Source organism: Stegodyphus dumicola, chromosome 8 (genome assembly GCF_044657685.1).
Source record: "Stegodyphus dumicola isolate Sdum_Otavi_A_Nest chromosome 8, ASM4465768v1".
Classification (NCBI taxonomy): Eukaryota; Metazoa; Arthropoda; class Arachnida; order Araneae; family Eresidae; genus Stegodyphus; species Stegodyphus dumicola.
The window spans coordinates 69,762,528-69,782,027 of NC_140775.1; the positions used below are offsets into that span (position 1 = coordinate 69,762,528).

The 19,500-nt window shown below is 34.3% G+C and overlaps 1 protein-coding gene across 2 annotated transcripts in view; it reads right to left on the reverse strand.

Annotated features, from left to right (window-relative positions):
* Cpsf100 (cleavage and polyadenylation specificity factor subunit 2) overlaps positions 1 to 18,489 on the reverse strand; it is a 108,390-nt gene extending 89,901 nt beyond the window's left edge. The window contains exons 1-4 of one of the 2 annotated variants that reach the window (XM_085821978.1): positions 18,261 to 18,489; positions 17,323 to 17,486; positions 12,714 to 12,873; positions 2,748 to 2,853 (exon numbers count right to left, since the gene is read on the reverse strand). In XM_085821978.1, coding sequence (XP_085678104.1) covers positions 2,748 to 2,853; positions 12,714 to 12,873; positions 17,323 to 17,471 — 415 coding nt within the window. In that variant the 5' untranslated portion in view covers positions 17,472 to 17,486; positions 18,261 to 18,489. Of the gene's footprint in view, positions 1 to 2,747; positions 2,854 to 12,713; positions 12,874 to 17,322; positions 17,487 to 18,207 lie in introns of both variants that reach the window. The other variant, XM_085821979.1, reaches the window with a different exon arrangement.
* Positions 18,490 to 19,500: the final 1,011 nt, after the last annotated feature.

Below are 19,500 nucleotides of genomic sequence, written 5' to 3' on the forward strand. Positions count from 1 at the left end.
CAAAAAAGAACTAAGAAAAACATCGAAGGAAATTTTCGTAAATTCATGCGTTACCGAACCTTCCGAAGATTTATTTAAAGCCCAAAATTACAGGAATTTACACCGAATTTACCAAATTACTGCTTGGTGCTTAAGGTTCATCAACAATGTTAAAAATACATCAAAATTATCAGGATGTTTGCAGGTTACCGAATTGGAAATGGCAGAAACTTACTGGATCAATCGTGTTCAGGAGCGAAATTTCACAAATGAAATACGGGCATTGAAGAACAACAAGGAATTAAGTTCAGAATCAAAACTGAAGTCCCTCAATCCATCTGTAGCTGAAAGTGGTGTAATTCATGTTGGTGGACGAATAGAAAATTCAAATTTGGATTACAAACAAGCACTTCAAATTATGTTGCCTGACAAAGATCATTTGACTGATCTAATTATTCTTCACAGTTACTAGGTGGTAGGGCCCGGAGGAATAGCAGATACTTCAAATCAAATAACAGATAAGTTTTGGTTGCAGAAGGCTCGTAGGAAAATTAAAAGTGTTCTGTACAATGTAATGTCTGCAAAAAGATATGGCACCTCTCCCTCCAGACAGATGCCGAGAAGCTTTTCCGTTTGAGAACTCCGGAATAGATTATGTGGGTTCATTGCACGTCAAAAGTGGAAGAGAAATATCTAAGACATATGTTTTACTGTTTACCTGTGCTATAACTAGAGTCGTGTATTTAGAACTTACAGCTGACCTTCCCACAGAAAATTTTTTGCTTGCATTTAGACGGTTCATAGCGAGAAGAGGTTTGTGCCAAATAGCGTATACCGATAATGCCAAAACCTTTAAAAGAGTGAAAACAGAATTAGAGCTATTAAACCAGGTGATGAAAAACAATAAAGTTCAAGACAAGTTCTCTAAGCATGGAATCAAATGAAAATTTATAATTGAGAGGGTGGCATTTATTGAGAGGACGGAATGAAAATTTATAATTGGGGAAGCTTTTGGAAGTGTATGGTTCAGTCTCTGAAAGTTGTTCTGAAGAGAATCTTAGGCAAATCATCCTTGACATTCAGGGAATTAGAGACAGTCATAACAGAAGTGGAAGCTATATTGAACTCCAGACCTTTAACATTTACATACTCGGATGTAGGAGAGCCAGAATCTTTGACCCCTAGTCACTTCTTAATAGGAAGACGGTTACTATCATTGCTGCAAGGAAGCTCTAAATTAACTTCAACAAAGGAGAGTCTTGCACGTTGATGTAGACATCAACAGATACTGGTAAAAAGAATCTGGAGAAAATGAAGACAGGATTATTTGATGAATTTAAAATCTGCTCATCATTCCAAACTGGCGAAAACAGGAACCTGTTTGAAGAAAAGAACTATTAGTGCATGAAGATAAAATTCCAAGGCTGATGTGGAAGATTGGCATCATAATGGAAATCTTTCCTGGAAGAGATGGCAAGGTGAGAGCCTGTGCTGTGCGCTTGCCCAATGGCCATATGATTAAAAGACCAGTGCAACTACTATATCCAATGGAGCTGGAATGCAATAAGGACAATTATAGCAATTGTCGGCCGGACCATAGCCGACCTGGAAAACAATTATAGCAATTGTCTTTCGGGCTGGAGGATGTTGCAGCTCAACTCTTGCTGAGATCCGATGGCTGAGTGACGTCATCTCGAACTATGAACTCTCGCGGAGAGATCGCACGAGAACTCGGAACAGAGAAGTCGTACGCTGCGTCATGCCAAATTAAAACCCTTTTCATTATGTAAATATTCTGTAACCCGTTTGCGTCTTCATTAAAATATGTTTGTGTAAAAAATGTATTGATCATTATGGATTATTCCCTTCAAAGGATTCCAGATAGAGATGCACAGAGGAGAATAATTCAAACAGTGGCCCTGGCAGAACCCACTGGGACAAGGTAAGAAATTTTGTTTTACCATGATTTATTAGTTAGAAGTGTAATTAATGACAGCGTTAAGAGAAATAAATGATAATAATGTGCATGGTTGCCACAGTTTGGCACATTCTGAAAATCTAGCAACTTCCCTTAAGACAGTTGTGATCATACATAAGTAGCCTATGAATTTGTTTACAGCAGTTCCATTTATATGAAATTTCAAACTTTTAAAATTTTAATTTGGAACGCTATTAAAATTAACACTGTATTGAGCACATTTCCACTTCGCATTAGTGCTAAGAATGAAACTAACAGCCTATAGAAATCATAGAACCCATGTGCAAAATACAAGTTTACCAACATTTAATATAAAAATTAACAGAATTTTATATATCTTATTCAATAAGAGGTCTTTCTCTTGGTCTCTCTCTCTCTCTCTTTTTTTTTTTTTTTTTTTTTTTTTTTTTATATTGGCATGCTCTCAATAATAAATAATAAATTTTTTCATTAGCATGTTTTCAATGGTCTCACAGACATATCCCATGATTATTTGAAAAACAGTGTTTTCTAAATAACTCACATGGGAGAGAAAGAACAATTTATGTCGTCTAATCCTAACCTTTTCCAATTAAAACTACATATAACTTTGACTGCACTGCATAGCATAACTGCTTCTCTCACATGATTTCAATCATGTTTTAACATGTTTATTCGTTCAATAAAACACGAAAACTTTGTAATGAAAAATATCTCAAAGTCAAAAACAGAAATTCAATTTTCCATCATTAGAAAATACATACACCAATTAAAAAAATTATTTTAATTAATAAAATCAAAATCCTTCTACCTTTTAAGTTGATTGTCTGACTATATTTTAATTGTATAATCTTGTCAAATGCTGCATCAACATCATCCAAGGTAAAAAGATCAAAATCTTCAGTATTATGCCGAGACTGAAAGTAAAAATCAAGCAATTAACATTATAAAGTTCATCAAAAAAATAAAATAAAATAAACAGACAACCCAATGCTATATCAAGGTCCAAATGAATTTTAAAAAGATCCATCTTTATTAAAACAGACTGCCTATTTAACAATATTTAAATTGCTATGGAATTTATATATTCACTGTATCATATTTAAGACAATACTCAGAATAATCTGCTCCTGAACAACAATATTGTGTCATTTATTTCCAAAAATTTAGCAAGATACTTAGTTTTAAACAAACATCAACAAAAGTAAAATTTACATATGATACTACAGCTTATATGAGAGAGTACTGTTAGTGGATTTGCATTGCTTTATCAAAACATTTATGATCTATGTAATTATTCAAACAATTTGAATCAAAATAACACCAAATTAGCATAATATCTCTGAGAGACAATTATTTATGCAAGAACTGTAATCTCCAGTACTCTGAGGTAGATTAGGTTCGAGACTATTACTCATTCAAAAGTAATATGTAATGTATTCGGAAACTAAGTACCGTTTCATTCTAGCGCTGTGGTAGGCGTCCCGCGCATGCACACTAGTCTTTCTTGTTCACTGACTTTCAATTGTCCCCATTTTGGTTGCTCTATGTTATGTTTTCAGTTTGCTGTGCACATTCAAAATGTTTAAGACAATTAGTTCTCCTGCTGACTGTGAGATTCGTGCCATACACCAATAAATTTTATTAATGATTAAATTTTGGAACGCGAGGAATGTTAAACCGGCCGAAATTTATCGTCAAATGACAGAAGTTTACGGTGAATACGCGATAAGTGATGGAATGGTGAGAAAGTGAGTAAGAATGTTTAATGCAAGTCGAACAAATGTCCACGCCGAGGCTCGGAGTGGTCGGCCTTCTGTTGTCACCGATGATTTGGTAAAGAAAGTTGATGAAGCAATTCATGAGAACAGACGCTTCACAATGACAACTCTTTCAGAGGCATTTCCACAAATTTCACGTACTGTTTTGTTCGAAATTGTGTCTGACCGCTTGAATTATCGCAAACTGTGTTCCCGATGGGTTCCAAAAAAGCTCACTGATGTTCACAAAACAAAGCGACTTGGTAGTGCCCTGCCATTTCTCACGCGGTACAGTAATGAGGGAAAAAACTTTTTAAACCAAATTGTGACAGGTGATGAAACTTGGGTGTGTCATTTCACACCAGAATCGAAACAACAATCAATGGAGTGGAGACACACTCATTCTCCGAAAAAACAAAAGATCAAAGTGACAACGTCATCACAAAAAATCATGTGCACTGTCTTCTGGGATAGGAAAGGCATTTTGCTTACTGAATTTCTTCCCAGAGATGAAACCATTAATGCGGCACAATATTGTGAGACTTTAACAAAACTAAGGCGTGCCATTCAAAACAAACGAAGAGGAATGCTCAGTAAAGGAATTGTGTTGCTCCATGACAATGCTCGGCCCCATACTGCTGGTGTCACTCAATTGTTAATTCGACAGTTTCACTGGGAGCAGTTCGATCACCCACCATACAGCCCGGACTTGGCGCCGTCCGACTATCACTTGTTCCTGCACATGAAGCGCGAGCTTGGTGGCAAGCACTTTGGATCTGACGATGACACGAAAAATGCTGTGGAGTCGTGGTTATCGAAACTGGCGGGAAGTTTCTTTGACGATGGTATACAAAAACTGGTCAACCACTATGACAAGTGTTTGATCATTGGCGAAACTATGTTGAAAAATAGTTTAAGACATGTATTTTCATGTAAAAAAAAATTGGATTTGAAAAAAATTGTTTTATTTTTTTTTTTTTTTTTTTTTCAAAACGGTACTTAGTTTCCGAATACGCCTCGTATATTTCATAAGAATTAATTGCTAGATAAAATTTCAAACACAGTCCCATATACACATTATTTTTACTTCCTAGTACGAAGTAAAGGAACTATTGTATCCCAAAAAATTTTGAGTATCGTATTTCAATAGAAGTATCCATTTAAACTGTTCTTGAAGCAATTTGGATGACTTTTTTTCTATATGTCTGTAAGTATGGATAGAATAAAAGACTTTTTCCAAAATGAATTGTAAAATGGAATTTTTCGTGAGATTTGTACGCATGTATGTATATGTATTTTGCATAGTTAAAAAATGATTATACATTGAACGTTGAAATTTTGTATATGGGTCAGCTATAATATCTAGTTGTTCACCTCTTTTTATTGCAATTGGCAGCACCAAATGAGCATAGATGTGCAAGATAAAAAATATGTAAATCAGTTTTACAATTTAATTTAGCAATAGCCTCTTGATTTCTCATTTTTAATTTGGGTACTTCTTATCTGTATTCTAAATATCGCAATAAATTTCTTCGACTGCATCATTTCTAGATCAGTCTATATCACATGGCTATAACGCTGATGACGTAGCTAATTCGGTACCTAAACTCAGAGTTTCGAGCACTTTTTAAGTTTTCTCTTAATTTATTTCTAAAGTAATTTGAACCAAAACTTTCTCTTGGTGAGCTTCCACGTTGGATATAACTGTGCACATTTGCTTTATACCTCTGTTGCCACTTAGCGCTATTTCGCTTTGCTCTCTTCCTGTGGCAACAGTATCAAAAGTGTATAAGTTCTTGAACAGGCACAATTAAAGTGCCAAGTAAATTGTGATTGCAAATGTCAATTGAATAAAGCTGAATATTTAATCTTTGACATTGCTATGTCTTTTTCATCCCATATACATACATACTCCCTTACCTGGCTTAAAGGAGTACTTACCCACCTTTTTTTTCATAATATTTAGTCATAGTCACAGACTTCCAATTGCAAAAATCTTTTAAATGATGAAAATATTCCTGTTTGGGCAATGCCAAATGTTTAAAAAAATTAATTTTCAACAAATAGCAAAATCTAACTACACATATAATAAGTTTAAATATGTAGTTAGTCTAACAATAAATATCTAAGGATATTTAATATCAGTTTATTGTTGTTTTGTAGGGTTTATATTTATTTTAACTAACATTTATTTTAAGTTTAAACTACCTTTCCTGTCAAGCCTTACTTTCCCCTGGAACTGCCAATGCCAGAGTATGTAAATTTTAGTAGAACGCGCAAGGATTCAAATTATCAGCGGAAGTATTCTGAGTTAAATAGAAAGGAAACGAGTTCAAGGTGTGCTGTTCTTACTTCACGAGCACGGAGGTAGTTAGCCAGAAATTGAAGAACCCCGCGTTTCGGCCTGGGTGCTGGCCTGGAAGAATTGTTAATCGTTCAAGTGATCTTCAAGTTTGCTGAATTAGCAGCGGTATTGTAAAACGCGGTGAGGTTAGTTACTTTTAGAGAGCCTCGTAGTTAGAGTCTTGTCTTTAGTTTCTTTTCGGGTTATTATTTTTGTTTGACCGCCGAGTTGGCGCAGTTTGTGAGCGTCAAGAGCACGCACTTGTAATTTATTACGTTGAATAAAAAGGGACTTTAACCCTTAACAAGACTCTGTGTTTTATCCAGTTTTCACAGTCACCTCTTGGTTGCGTGCAAGTTGGAGGCGCGCAACGCTACACTGGCGCCCGAACACTTATCGAACTGAAATGGCCGAAAATTGGATGGAAGCCGCTGGACAACACCAAGAAATGACAAGCCAATTGGAAGGATTTGGATACCTGGTCCAGACTTTGAGAGCGTCAATCAAGCCAAACGTCCATTTCGACGGAAAAAATTCGGTGGCGGTATTTCTAGAATGTCTAGAAAACCACTTTCAGCTCTACCCTGTTCCTGAAAGACAAAAAGTTGCCATCGCCACATCCGCACTAAGAGGACAGGCCGCGCTATGGTGGAAAAATATAGGCAAATTTTTATTAGGGGAATTTGGAAGCCAGACATATACATTTGAAAATTTCAAAAAATCGTTAGTAAAGGCCTTCCCCATAGTGAAAGATCGAGCAAGGTAGGAAGCCGAACTATATAGTTTCTATCAACGGGATATAGAAGATTTGACGGACTTTATTCTACGAAAAATTAAGCTGACGGATATGCTGTATGGGAAGAAACCCGATGCGGAAATTATTGAAATAATCTTACCAAGATTGTTACCCGCTGTTCAAGACTACTTCGAAATTAGAAACCCAAGCACATTGCAGGAGCTCTTCGAATTGGCGGTGAAGTTTCAAAATCGCAGAATAGCGGGAAAAGCTAGAGCTGCAACGTATTCTCAAAGTACCCGAAGGAAATCTTCAAATGAGGAAACCAGAAATGGAAATCGCTCTTATGGGGGAAAGAGCTATCAAGCTAACTCATCGAAACTCGAAGGTCAAGGCCCAAAAAGAAAATTCGAAGATAAACATCCGAATACCCAGAAGGCACAATTTGAAAGGAAAGCTTTAAACGAGTAGAGGGGCCTGTGAAAGGGAGGGTCCAGACCCCGGAAGTTTTAAAAAAACCCTCAAAAAGACATTTAAATACGGTCATTGTAAAAAACTCACATCTACCAATTATACAAGTCCTGGCTGGCGATGTACCAGTAGAAGCCCTCATCGATACAGGAGCAGAAGGAAATTTTATGAGCGAAAATTACTTCAAAAAGAATTTTTATAGGGTACGATTATTTAAAACCAAAAATACGGAAATTATAGCGGCGGAAGGAAAAACATGTCACTGCATCGGGAAATTATCATTAAACATACAGGTAAAAGAGGAAAGCCTCAAAGTATTAATTTTTGTAGTGAAAAATCTGCAAAATCCTCTTATTTTAGGTATGGAGTTTTTAAGGGCCACGAGGGCCAAATTGAATTTTCAAGACAGTTCCGTGGTATGGAGATGGACCAGAGGGTGGTGGAACCTGTGGAGACACCGCAAGTGGACCTTAGCCATCTGAATGACCATGAAAGGCAAGCAATACAGCAAGTGGTGAAAAATTTTTCTAATTTGTTTTCAGAAAAACCAGGAAATTGTCAAATAGTCACGCACAAGATTCAATTAAATGCCGAAAAACCTTGTGGGACTAAACCTTATCGGTACGACAAACAAAAAGACGTAATCATCGAAGAACATATTCAGGAGATGTTAAAGAATAAAATAATAACGCCCATAAATAGTGAGTACACGAGTCCAGTCGTACTATGTAGGAAAAAGAACGAGTTTCCTCCTTCGGAAAAAAGGGCTTGGAGGTTTGCTATTGATTACAGAAAACTAAATAGTATCACTAAATTTCCAGTTTACCCTTTGCCGGTTATAGAGGAAATCATTAGACAGATCAAATCGACAAGATACATGTCTACTTTGGACTTAACGTCTGGCTACTATCAAATAGCTATGAGACTCGAAGACGTACATAAAACCGCGTTTATAACAAAATCGGGCACTATGCATTTTTTCGCATGCCCTTTGGGTTGTGTGGGGCCCCATCAACATTCCAGAGAGCTATGGACATTGTTCTAAAGCCTGTCCTAGGAAAATCAACTTTAATTTATCCAGATGATATAATTATAACGAGTAGTACATTGGAACAACACATTAATGATCTAGAACAAGTTTTTAAATTATTAAAAGAGGTCTTACAATTAACGCCTCAAAATGCAAGTTCGCAACTAAAGAACTTAAATATCTAGGTTATAAAATTTCGCAAAAGGATATAGAAACGCAAGATTGAAAAATAAAAGCCATCAAGAATTTCCCACCGCCAAGAAACTTTCTTCTTTCCTTGGGTTATGTCTTTCATAAAAGATTTCGCTAATATTGTTGAACCACTCTTAGTAATCAAAAGAAAGAAAGGTAAATTTACGTGGACAGCGGAAGCAAACACAGCTTTTGAAAGATTAAAAGAAGCGCTCATCAATGCCCCTGTTTTAAAATTCCCGGAGGGGGACGAAAACCTGGAAATTGCAGCAGATGCGTCAGACTATGCGGTGGGTGCGGTTCTTATGCAAAATAGCCATCCTCTAGTATTTTTTAGTAAAACATTGAATCAGACACAAAGGAATTATACAGCTACAGAAAGAGAAACATTAGCCGTATTAATGGCTGTACACAAATTGAGTTTATTTCGGCAAAGCGCCAGTAACAGTCTTTTCGGATCATGCGGCTGTTGGTAGACTTTACTCGGGGAAAAACCTAATGCCCAGGTTAAACAGATGGGCTTTAAAACTCCAAGAATATAATATCAGAATAAAATATAAACCGGGTAAGGAAAACAATGTAGCTGACGCACTTTCTCGTATAAAATTGGACGATGAAGGAAATGAACTTAAATGCGCTGTGTTGACTTCAAAAATTTTAGATTCTAGAGATACGATTATTACTGAACTGAAAGCTGATCCTGAATTTGGAAATATCTATGCATATTTGAAAGACCCCGAAAGCTTTGAGCACACAGATATCGATGCGATAAGAAATAGAGCAGAAAACTACGAAATAATAGATAATTTATTATTTTATACGAAAACAACAAACGAAAATCTCGAGTACAAACCAGTCATCCCAGCCTCGCTTCGATTAAGCATTTTGAAGGAATTACACGACGAGAAAACAGCGGGTCATTTAGGGGTCAGAAAGACTTTAGAAAGGGTACGCGAGGCGGTATATTTCCCGCAATTATACAAAATAGTAACGGCGTATGTCAGGTGCTGCAATCAATGTCAGTTAATAAATGATATGAATTACAGCCCAGCCGGGTACTTAAATAGCATTCGCGCTACATTTCCGAATGAAATTTTACGCATAGATCTTCTTGGTCCCTTCCCCCAGAGCGAGTTAAATAAAAATCGTTTTCTTTTAGTAATAGTAGATCATTTTTCAAAATGGACAGAAATTGTTCCACTGAAACGCGCATCTGCCAAAACAGTCGTAGATGCATTCTTACACAAATACATTTTAAAATATAGTGCACCGATAAAAGTCATTAGCGATAACGGAAAACAATTTATTAGTCAAATATTTGAAAACATATGCAATGGACTTTGCATACGCCATATCAAAATGGTTCCGTATAGACCACAGGCAAACATAGCAGAAAGAGTGAATAAAAACATAGTAAAAATAATTCGCAGTTACGTGAGCACACATCACAAGCGCTGGGATGGCTACATAAATGAATTAGCTTATGCTTTAAGAACGGCAAATCACGATACTATGGGAAAAACCCCAGCAGAATTATTTTTAGGCAGAAAGTTAATTACGCCTTTAGATAAATTATTCTTTGTGCAACAAAGAGAGCAAGAGTTTAAACAGAAAGATGTGCAAAAACTGATTGATCAGACGCTTAAAAGCTCGGATACGGCAAGAAATAAGCAAAAAAACATATTATGATAGAAAACGCCGTGAAGCAGATTTTAAAGTTGGGGATAAAGTATTGAAGCGGAAATTTTCTTTATCAAGTGCCCCAGACAATTTTACGGCAAAGCTAGCTCCAAAATTTGAAGGCCCCTATGTAATTCAGGAAATCAAAGGTGTCATATTATACCTTAAGAACGAGAGAGGGGAGATCTGTAAAGCAAGTAGAAGGTCCAGAGATAACAACAACTGTTCCACCACCCAAGAAGCAGAGAACTGAAGAGAGACCTAGCCCTTCTACAACCCGGACGACGGTACCAAAAAGAAAAAAGAAAAACTTTCAAACTCCAGCATTTAAGAAAAACAAGAATACAGATGCACCGCATAAAGAAACCGTGGTAAAGAGCAAAACACCACCTACAACGGATCGCAGGAGAAATTATACATCAAGGAGAACGCGCCCAGGGCCAGAGAGTCAGGTGCCAGCAAGGCTGCCGTTCCGGAAACTGAAATGGCAACAGGAGGAACAAAAATACCATGAACAACAGAAGAAATTCAAGAAGGACTCCAGGCCGGAGGACGTCAAGACCAGCCGTCCCATGGAAAAACAGAAACGACAACAACCAGACGATTACTCCGCCAAGTGGCCAGCATGCAGAGGACGCAAAAGAAAAACTAATGTGGACGACACTCGGAGGGCAGTAAGGAGAAGATTGACGTCCATGAAACCTATAACTTTGGAACAATATTGCCACAAAAGAATGACGGAGTTTCAAGCATCGAAAACTCAAAGATAAGTTAAAATCTTCTATAAATTTTTTTTTCTCTTTTGTTCCGAAATGTTATGCATAAGTACGAAGTTCTATGTTTTGACGAAAGTCAATATGTCTCGGTTGAGACTTAGTTTTGTTTTACTTTATTTAGCTAAGGCGAAAGTATTATTTTCTTTAAGTATAAAAGCTAAGAACAAGCATTTTCTGTTGGTCGAAAGACTAATTCTGTTATGTTAAAGCCAAAATTTGGCCAAAGATAAAAATAACTTTGTATTCTTGTATTAATAAGAATTTTAGTTTCAGTGCCGCCAGCTTGGCGAAGAATGAGTAAAGTAAAAATTTATTTCTCTTATTCATTTTATGGTAAATTGTAAAAATCATATGTATTAAAATTTTGTAAATGTACGTAAATACTTGAATGTTATGTAAAAGTAGAATTTAGTCTAGAAGCATAAAATTTTAGATGCTAAAAGTAAAATGCTCAAAATTAATGAATTCAAAATTTAAGTATTAAACTGTAGATAAAGTCATGCTTTAGAGCGAAAGCCTGCATGTTTAAAGATGAATGAGGGGGAAGTTAGAATGAATGTATTTTGTAGGGTTCTCCACCTACACTTGAATTTTTAAGAATGTTAAAGTAGCTCATTGAGTTGTAGAATGTCGAGTAAGGTGTGTCTATTTGGTTGTTGAATTCTAACAAATCATGGTGGTTAGGGGAAGTGTTGTAAGACTAAAACACGAATATTCCCGTTTGACACCACACATGGTGGAGAGCCAGGGTAAAGTTAAATTAATGCTTCAAAAATTGAATGAATGTGAATTAAGCAATAACTAAGAGTCCAGGAAAAGTTGCTGTAAGAAAACAGAGTTATAAGTATACACAGAATTTTAGTATACAATTTGTTACATAAGATTTTTTTTGTGTAAATGAGGTTCTCGAGAGTTAGTTCAGAATTATAGAAACTTACAACAGGTCGTTTGTAGGACCCGCTTCCAAGTTTTCCAAATTCTGGCAGCGGCAAATGTAGGGTTTATATTTATTTTAACTAACATTTATTTTAAGTTTAAACTACCTTTCCTGTCAAGCCTTACTTTCCCCTGGAACTGCCAATGCCAGAGTATGTAAATTTTAGTAGAACGCGCAAGGATTCAAATTATCAGCGGAAGTATTCTGAGTTAAATAGAAAGGAAACGAGTTCAAGGTGTGCTGTTCTTACTTCACGAGCGCGGAGGTAGTTAGCCAGAAATTGAAGAACCCCGCGTTTCGGCCTGGGTGCTGGCCTGGAAGAATTGTTAATGTTCAAGTGATCTTCAAGTTTGCTGAATTAGCGGTATTGTAAAACGCGGTGAGGTTAGTTACTTTTAGAGAGCCTCGTAGTTAGAGTCTTGTCTTTAGTTTCTTTTCAGGTTATTATTTTTATTTGACCGCCGAGTTGGCGCAGTTTGTGAGCGTCAAGAGCACGCACTTGTAATTTATTACGTTGAATAAAAAGGGACTTAAACTCTTAACAAGACTCTGTCTTTTATCCAGTTTTCACAGTCACCTCTTGGTTGCGTGCAAGTTGGAGGCACGCAACGCTACAGTTCTAAAAAGAATATTTAATAGGTTGTACAAGAAAGTCTTGTAGTATTCACATTGGCCACAATTTAATATTTATAAAATGCTAAAATTAATTAAATACAGTACCAAAACAACAATATACTTTTTAATTTTTAAATATACCTTTTTATACCCTAGAACTGCTGACACTAGATAATTGCAATAAATTATGATAAATCAGAATCATATATTTATTTTTAAAACAGCATATTAATTACCTGAAACAAGTCATACATAAACATCTGTCCCATTTTATATACAGGTATAGTAGCATAAATTGGGCAGTCCAAATTGCATTTTCCAACAGCATATGGTAAAGCACCAAGATGTAGAATATCTGGATAAGATAAAAGTACAGCATCTATTTGATGAACATGCCTGAAAAAAAAAAAAAAAAGGGGGGGGGCCTTAACTTTAAATAAAATTACAGAATACAAGATATTTATCATTTATACTCAATTTAAAATATATATATTCTTGACAAGTTTTCATCCAAAAGAAAAAAAAAAAAATCAAAGGAGAAAATAAACAAATAAATAGATCAGAAAACTTGAATTCATAACTAACAAAGCTGCATCTATACAATATTCAAAGATAATTTCAAAGATCAGTTATAAAAAATTATATGTACTATGTATTTTAAATTTTATTTTAGGCATTTTAGTTGCCTATTAAATATAAATATTTCCATTTCCACAACACTTTCATATGTTGTTCCCAAAAGAAATTTTTAAAATTTGAAAGGATTCTAGTTTTTAAACTTTTATATAGTTACTACTTCACATACTTAAATTCCGGTTTATTAATGAAAAAAAAAAAAAAAGTTCAATATGAATTTAATAAAATTATGTTTTCAGCCAAATATCAAATAAATCTAATGGTATTTATTCCTTTAACAACTTTATGTGAAATGACAAGAGGTAATGAGCTTGCAATTATCACAATGGCAACAAATGTAAAATCACCACTTCAGTTAACTCTATCAAAACAAGGGCAGAATGAACAAAAGTGCAACAAAAGTTATGGAACAAAAGTGCTTAATCATGACGAAGATTAGGTGCGAAACTGGGAGAAAGTGCAGAATCGCCCACTGCTTGCTGCGTTTTTAAGAATTGCACATACACGGTATCATCCATGTACACGTCGACCTATTTTCACTTAAAAAAACATCCCAGAATTGCACAAAAGTGGCAATGCGCACACTTGACTTTATCCATGTACACTGCTAAAGTCCTCACTAGTAACCTTTATCGCCTTACCAAAATGTTGCCAAACTACCTGTTACCATATTCCGAAGATTAGCCTTAAATACAATTAATCAATTGGACAACTGACTGTTCATCTAAATCAGTGGTTGCCAAATTTATGATGCTTCTGAACTACCATACTGCTTTGACACTCTACTGAGCTACCAACCAAAAGACTAGCAGCATTTTTTAAAAAATCTTACAATTGTTTATTGCCTATAAAGTTATATTTTAGTAAATATGAAATCAATTAAACTGTATATAACAAAAAGAAACTGAAATTGAATTGTAAATATGAAAGAAACTGAAGTGTAGTTGGTAATAAATAACAAATGTAATAACATTTTTTTATCAGACCTATTAACTTAACGAGAAGAGTAGAACTCTTTTTTTGTCATCACTTTTAATGTTGGGAGAGTAAGTAATGGCTGCTATTTTAATACAGTTGTTCAAATGTTCATTAGTGAGTCTTCAGTGTCTGTGCTTATTGTTAATAAATTTCACACTAGAAAAAAAAAAAAAAAATCTCGCACAGATATGAGGTGTGACACAAAAAAAGAAAGAAAGAAAGAAACTAAGTGTGCAGCTTCAAGAAAAGAGTGGAATTGGCAAAAACTGTTTTGGTGATGTTATGCCACATACCTCCTCTATGTGGCCAGTTTCGACTTAACCGACCATGCCAGTGGGGAATACTGCGTCATTGAGTGAACACGTGCAACTGCATTCTCCCAGAAAAATGTCTAATGTAAAAACTGAACAGCGAATCAACATCAAGTTCGTTGTGAAACTTAAGAAATCAGCCACGGAGGAAACATTTCAAATGTTAACCAAGGCTTATGGAGATGAAACTTTTATCTCATGCATGTATGCTTGAATAGCATAAGCGGTTTTCAGTGGGAAGGGACAGTATGGAAGATGATGAATGTGTTGTGCAGCCAAGAGGACACTCATCACGTTCATCTTGATTGAATGGGTTCCCAGTGGTCAGACTGTTAATCAATACTACTACACTGAAGTACTAAAAAGATTTCATGAAAAAAAAAAAGGCCAGTTTTAGAGTGATTGATGGCTGTTGCACCAGGATAATGCACCCGCTCACATGGCCCTATCTGTAAAGCGGTTTCTGACCAGCAAAAATTTTACTGTGATGGGGCATCCTCCTTTTTCACCTGATATGGCTCCATGCGACTTTTTTTTTATTCCCTAAAGTTAAATCTTACTTAAAGGGAACCCATTTCACCTCAGCTGAGGAGGTTCAGGCAAAAACGGAGAATTTCCTGAAGGGCATTCCAAAAACCTAGTTCCAGAACTGTTACCAGCAATGGCAGCACCGAACGCAGAAGTGTGTGAATGCTGAAGGGAACTACTTTGAAGGTGATGTCATGGAGAACTGATTCTGTAAGTACAATGATTTATTGGACCAGTCTCTCTCTCTCTCTCTCTCTTTTTTTTTTTTTTTGTGTGTGTGTGTGTATGTGTATGTGTATGTGTATGTGTATGTGTGTCATACCTTGCATATTCATGGGCCACACAAAATTGCTTCAGGGGCTACCATTTTCAGACCATTGATTTAAATCATCTTGATTCTCTTTTCTGATGTTCTAAGGTTTATATATTCTTGGAGTGAGGCTTCAAAAAAATAGCACAAAACTGCGATTTGAAGTGGAACAAAACATCAAACACTTGGACCCTTGGAAAGCATTTTGAATAAATGCATTTCATTTAAACACTTCTAAGTTAATCATAAATATAATTTCATATTTCTTTATAGAAAGGGGCACATGCACCGAAAACATTGTGTGAAAGCAAAGCTAACATATATATGTTTCTCCCTTTATTTCCATTTAAAATATATTTGAAATGACTTTTATATCTTATTCAATGAGATATACTTTTTTTTTTTTTTTTCATAAAATAAACAATCCGAAAAACATATTCAGTGCTTATTTGAAGAACATTGTTTTCTTGATAATTCACCGGAGAAAAATAACTATTTATGTCCTTTAATTCTATCTTTCTCTAATCAAAACTATACGCAACTTCTGATTGCATTGCATAGCATAATTGCTTCTCTCACATGACATCAATCATGTCTTAAATTTTTAACTGTCCAGTAATAATACAAAAACATTTTAATTAAACTCCTTACATCTAAAATAGAAATTTTACTTCTCTGTCTTTAGAAAATAAATGCAAATCTGAAAAATAAATAACAAAACCAAGAAATTTCTATAGTAAAAACAAAGTGCTTTAAAAGCAGCTAGAGAGATCTATTCCTTTTTTAAAATAGAAATAAATTTTGCTTATTTGATATTCCAAATATACATAGTCAATATGTACTGAATATAATGAAGTCAACAAGTTGACAATTTGCAATATTTTCGTCACAAGGTAACAAGGAAAGTCATGCTTACATATTAACACAACCACTTTAGTTGTTGCCAATTTTTCAGAAAACCCTATTCTGATAACTGTCTGCAATAAAAGTTTTTCAATTCTTCAGTTTTTACGACAGGCCACATCACCATTTTCATATGCATTCTCCTTGTTGTATTCTAAATTCTAACAGTTTTTATGAACAAATAGTGATATCTTAAACTCGGTTTTAAAATATTATTTAGCCGTAGAATTGGTCTGCAATGGAGGAAATAGTGAGAAAATTTCTGCAGCAATATAATATTTTTCAACAGAATTGCAAAAGAATAACTGTTTTAAATCTGTTCCACGGAATTTGATGCAAAACAAAAGAAGCAAAAAGTACCCTTATAATGGGTTTGTTTATTGATTTTCATGATAAATGCCTAATTAAAATGTAAAATATATGCATAATATATATGTGTTTAATAAAAATTTTATTATTAATATAAGTCACCATTCCTTTTTGTCGAAAAATATGTTAAGGTGGTTACAATAATTCTTAAGCACTAGAAAAGCAATGTTACAACAACACAAAAGGTACACATACGTTTGCTATATATTAAGTAACAAGTTAACATGTATTATTCTAAAATCAATCAATATTCTTCTTAAGTATTTGAAAGCATTATTATGTGCACTTACACCTCTTACTAAATATAAAGACTGAATATGAATGTTTGTTATTTTAATGTTGGTAGAAAGGCCTTTTATTGATTAAAATAATGCTGACAATGCTTATAAAATTATAAATTGGATATATTGATAAATTATAAATATTTAAAATTAGGTAATTTTCTGTTATGGATCTGTCATGCATTTTGACCCCTGTGAATAAAAAGCCAAACACATGCTGAAAGCCAAAACTAACACCATCTTAGGAAGTATGTGTGTGTAAACAAGAATAATTAAACATACACACATATATCATTACAATAGCACTATCAAAATGTGTGGCAGGTACATAATGGAAAAATACCTAAAATTACATTAACAACTTATTAAAATTAATTTAGAGTGATGATGATTAGCTCGGGCACTAATGACATACAGTTAGACAAATGTGTAGGTACACGCACTTAAATGCATCACATTTAAAATATTAACTGAATTTTATTAAATTATTAAAAGCAAAATATATACATATATAGAAAAAACTGCTCACTTTTTTAGTTCTTTTATATGTGTCATATTAAAATTTTCATCCCAACCACAGTCCAGAAGGAATCGGAATTCATCTACTTGAAGTATATAGCAGTGAGGGTCCTCACTATATACCCCAGATAACGGCAACAACTTTATAATTGACGTCATTGCACTTGTTTACAGCTACATTAAAAAAATATACATATTATTATTTCAATAATACTTTTTATGTAACATATTCATTTCACCTTTGCAAAACATCAATTAAATCATTAAGTATAGTTCTGCTCTACCTGGCTTAATCAGCTATATTCTAACATAATTTTATGATAATAACTGTTGACTGCTATTCATGATTTGTCTTAATTACCTTCAACACAGTTGATAAAATCTACTATAAAATAATAATACGTTTCCTAACTATCAACAATATTCTAGTTATAAAAAATGTGTATTCATGTTCATATTATTGATGTATGACCAATATGTTTGTTTTATCATTCGTATTTGGAATGTGTACGCAGATTTCCTCAATCACACAAAATTATTTACAAATAATAAATGAAAATACGAAGTGAGCATTTTTCTGATTATACTTTCATAAATGGGAAGAAATTACATAACTAGGTGAAGCTTAGCAACCGTCGATAAACTATAATAACCGGGGAAACTTAATGCTTTACAAGATTAATATAAAATATCACTACTTAACACTATAACTGATTACAACTCTTTAAAGATAACATATATGAATAACTAACTATACATGTCTATATTCTATTTTTGTGACATAAAACTGTAGAAGACGAAATTCTATGATTATATTAAAAAGCGCAATAGAAAGACTGTATAATCCAAATAAGATTCACAATCATTTAATGTGAAAAAATTTCTACATCCTTACACGTAGGAAATGAAATGTAAAAACATTAAGTTGACGGATGCTATTAGGCTTACCGTAAAAGTAAGCACATATATGATATGTAATGTACTAGAAAATCTAGCACATTAAAGATGACATGATATAAGTCATATGTGTCACCGTGAATGAGTAAGGTACTAAGATTTATCACATGTAGATAAAGATTACGGAAGCGCGCGTAAACACATTCTCCTCATTTACAGAAACTTAAATGTGATGCCGAAAATTTCTGTTGCCACTCTAGATATTTGTTAATTCAAAGAACGTCTACGAATTCTGGCAGACAGACAGACAAAGTAGACAGATGTCTTGTTTTGCAACTGCTAAGTCTTTCTGCACCGATGGACAAAAATCAAGCTTAGGTGCGAAGGCAAGGTAGGATATAGAAAGGGGGGCAATTTCGTATTTCAGAGTATATGTATTAAAAACTTAAATAAAACATAGTATTTATTAATTTTACTGTCATAATTTATTACAAGTTTAATTATTTTACTATCATAATTTATTATTAGTTAATTAATGCTAAGTTAACACAATGAGGCACACTGTTATTTATATAAGCTTATAGTTCTAAGAATTTACTTAAGGCAGTGAAGTATATTCCATCCCTTACATATAGACATTTAAGCATGCAAGGAACAGTATGAGAAAAAAAAATCGGTGTGTTATAATATTATTTAAAGGCTAAAATATATTTAAGCGATCTAAAAAAAAGGGAAACCAAAAGATCCGAGAGGGAAGTAGCGCGATGGCCCTAATCCCCAATTTTCCCTTTCACGAGATTCCTCAAAACAAGGGTTCCTAGTCTGGACACCGTCGAGATAGAAGAACGGGTCGTTTTTTGCGATCTACTCGACCGATCATTACAGAGATCGATGCGTCGGAAATTTTTCCGTCAGCTGGACAGCTGCCGTTTATGTTTCTGACTGTCGTTTTAAAGCTAAACTGAGGACGGCGGAGGTCACGGATTGTTTTTGGAAGTGTACATAATAGATTTTAATTTTTATGATTTGTGAAAAACTCAAGTATTTCGCTATAGAAATAACGCATTTGATGCTGACTACTCTACATTATTTATTTATTCTATATTACCAATGCCTTAATTAAATTTTAGTGAAAATAATATATTTGGTGTTTTCCTATTTCACATATACATTTGGGGTGCATACTTTTAATTTAAAATTGTAATTTTTAAACGAATGCATATATCAATGTACTTAATTTCATGTTTTCATGAGTAATTTGTAAATTTTGAAATTTTATGTTTTAAATTAT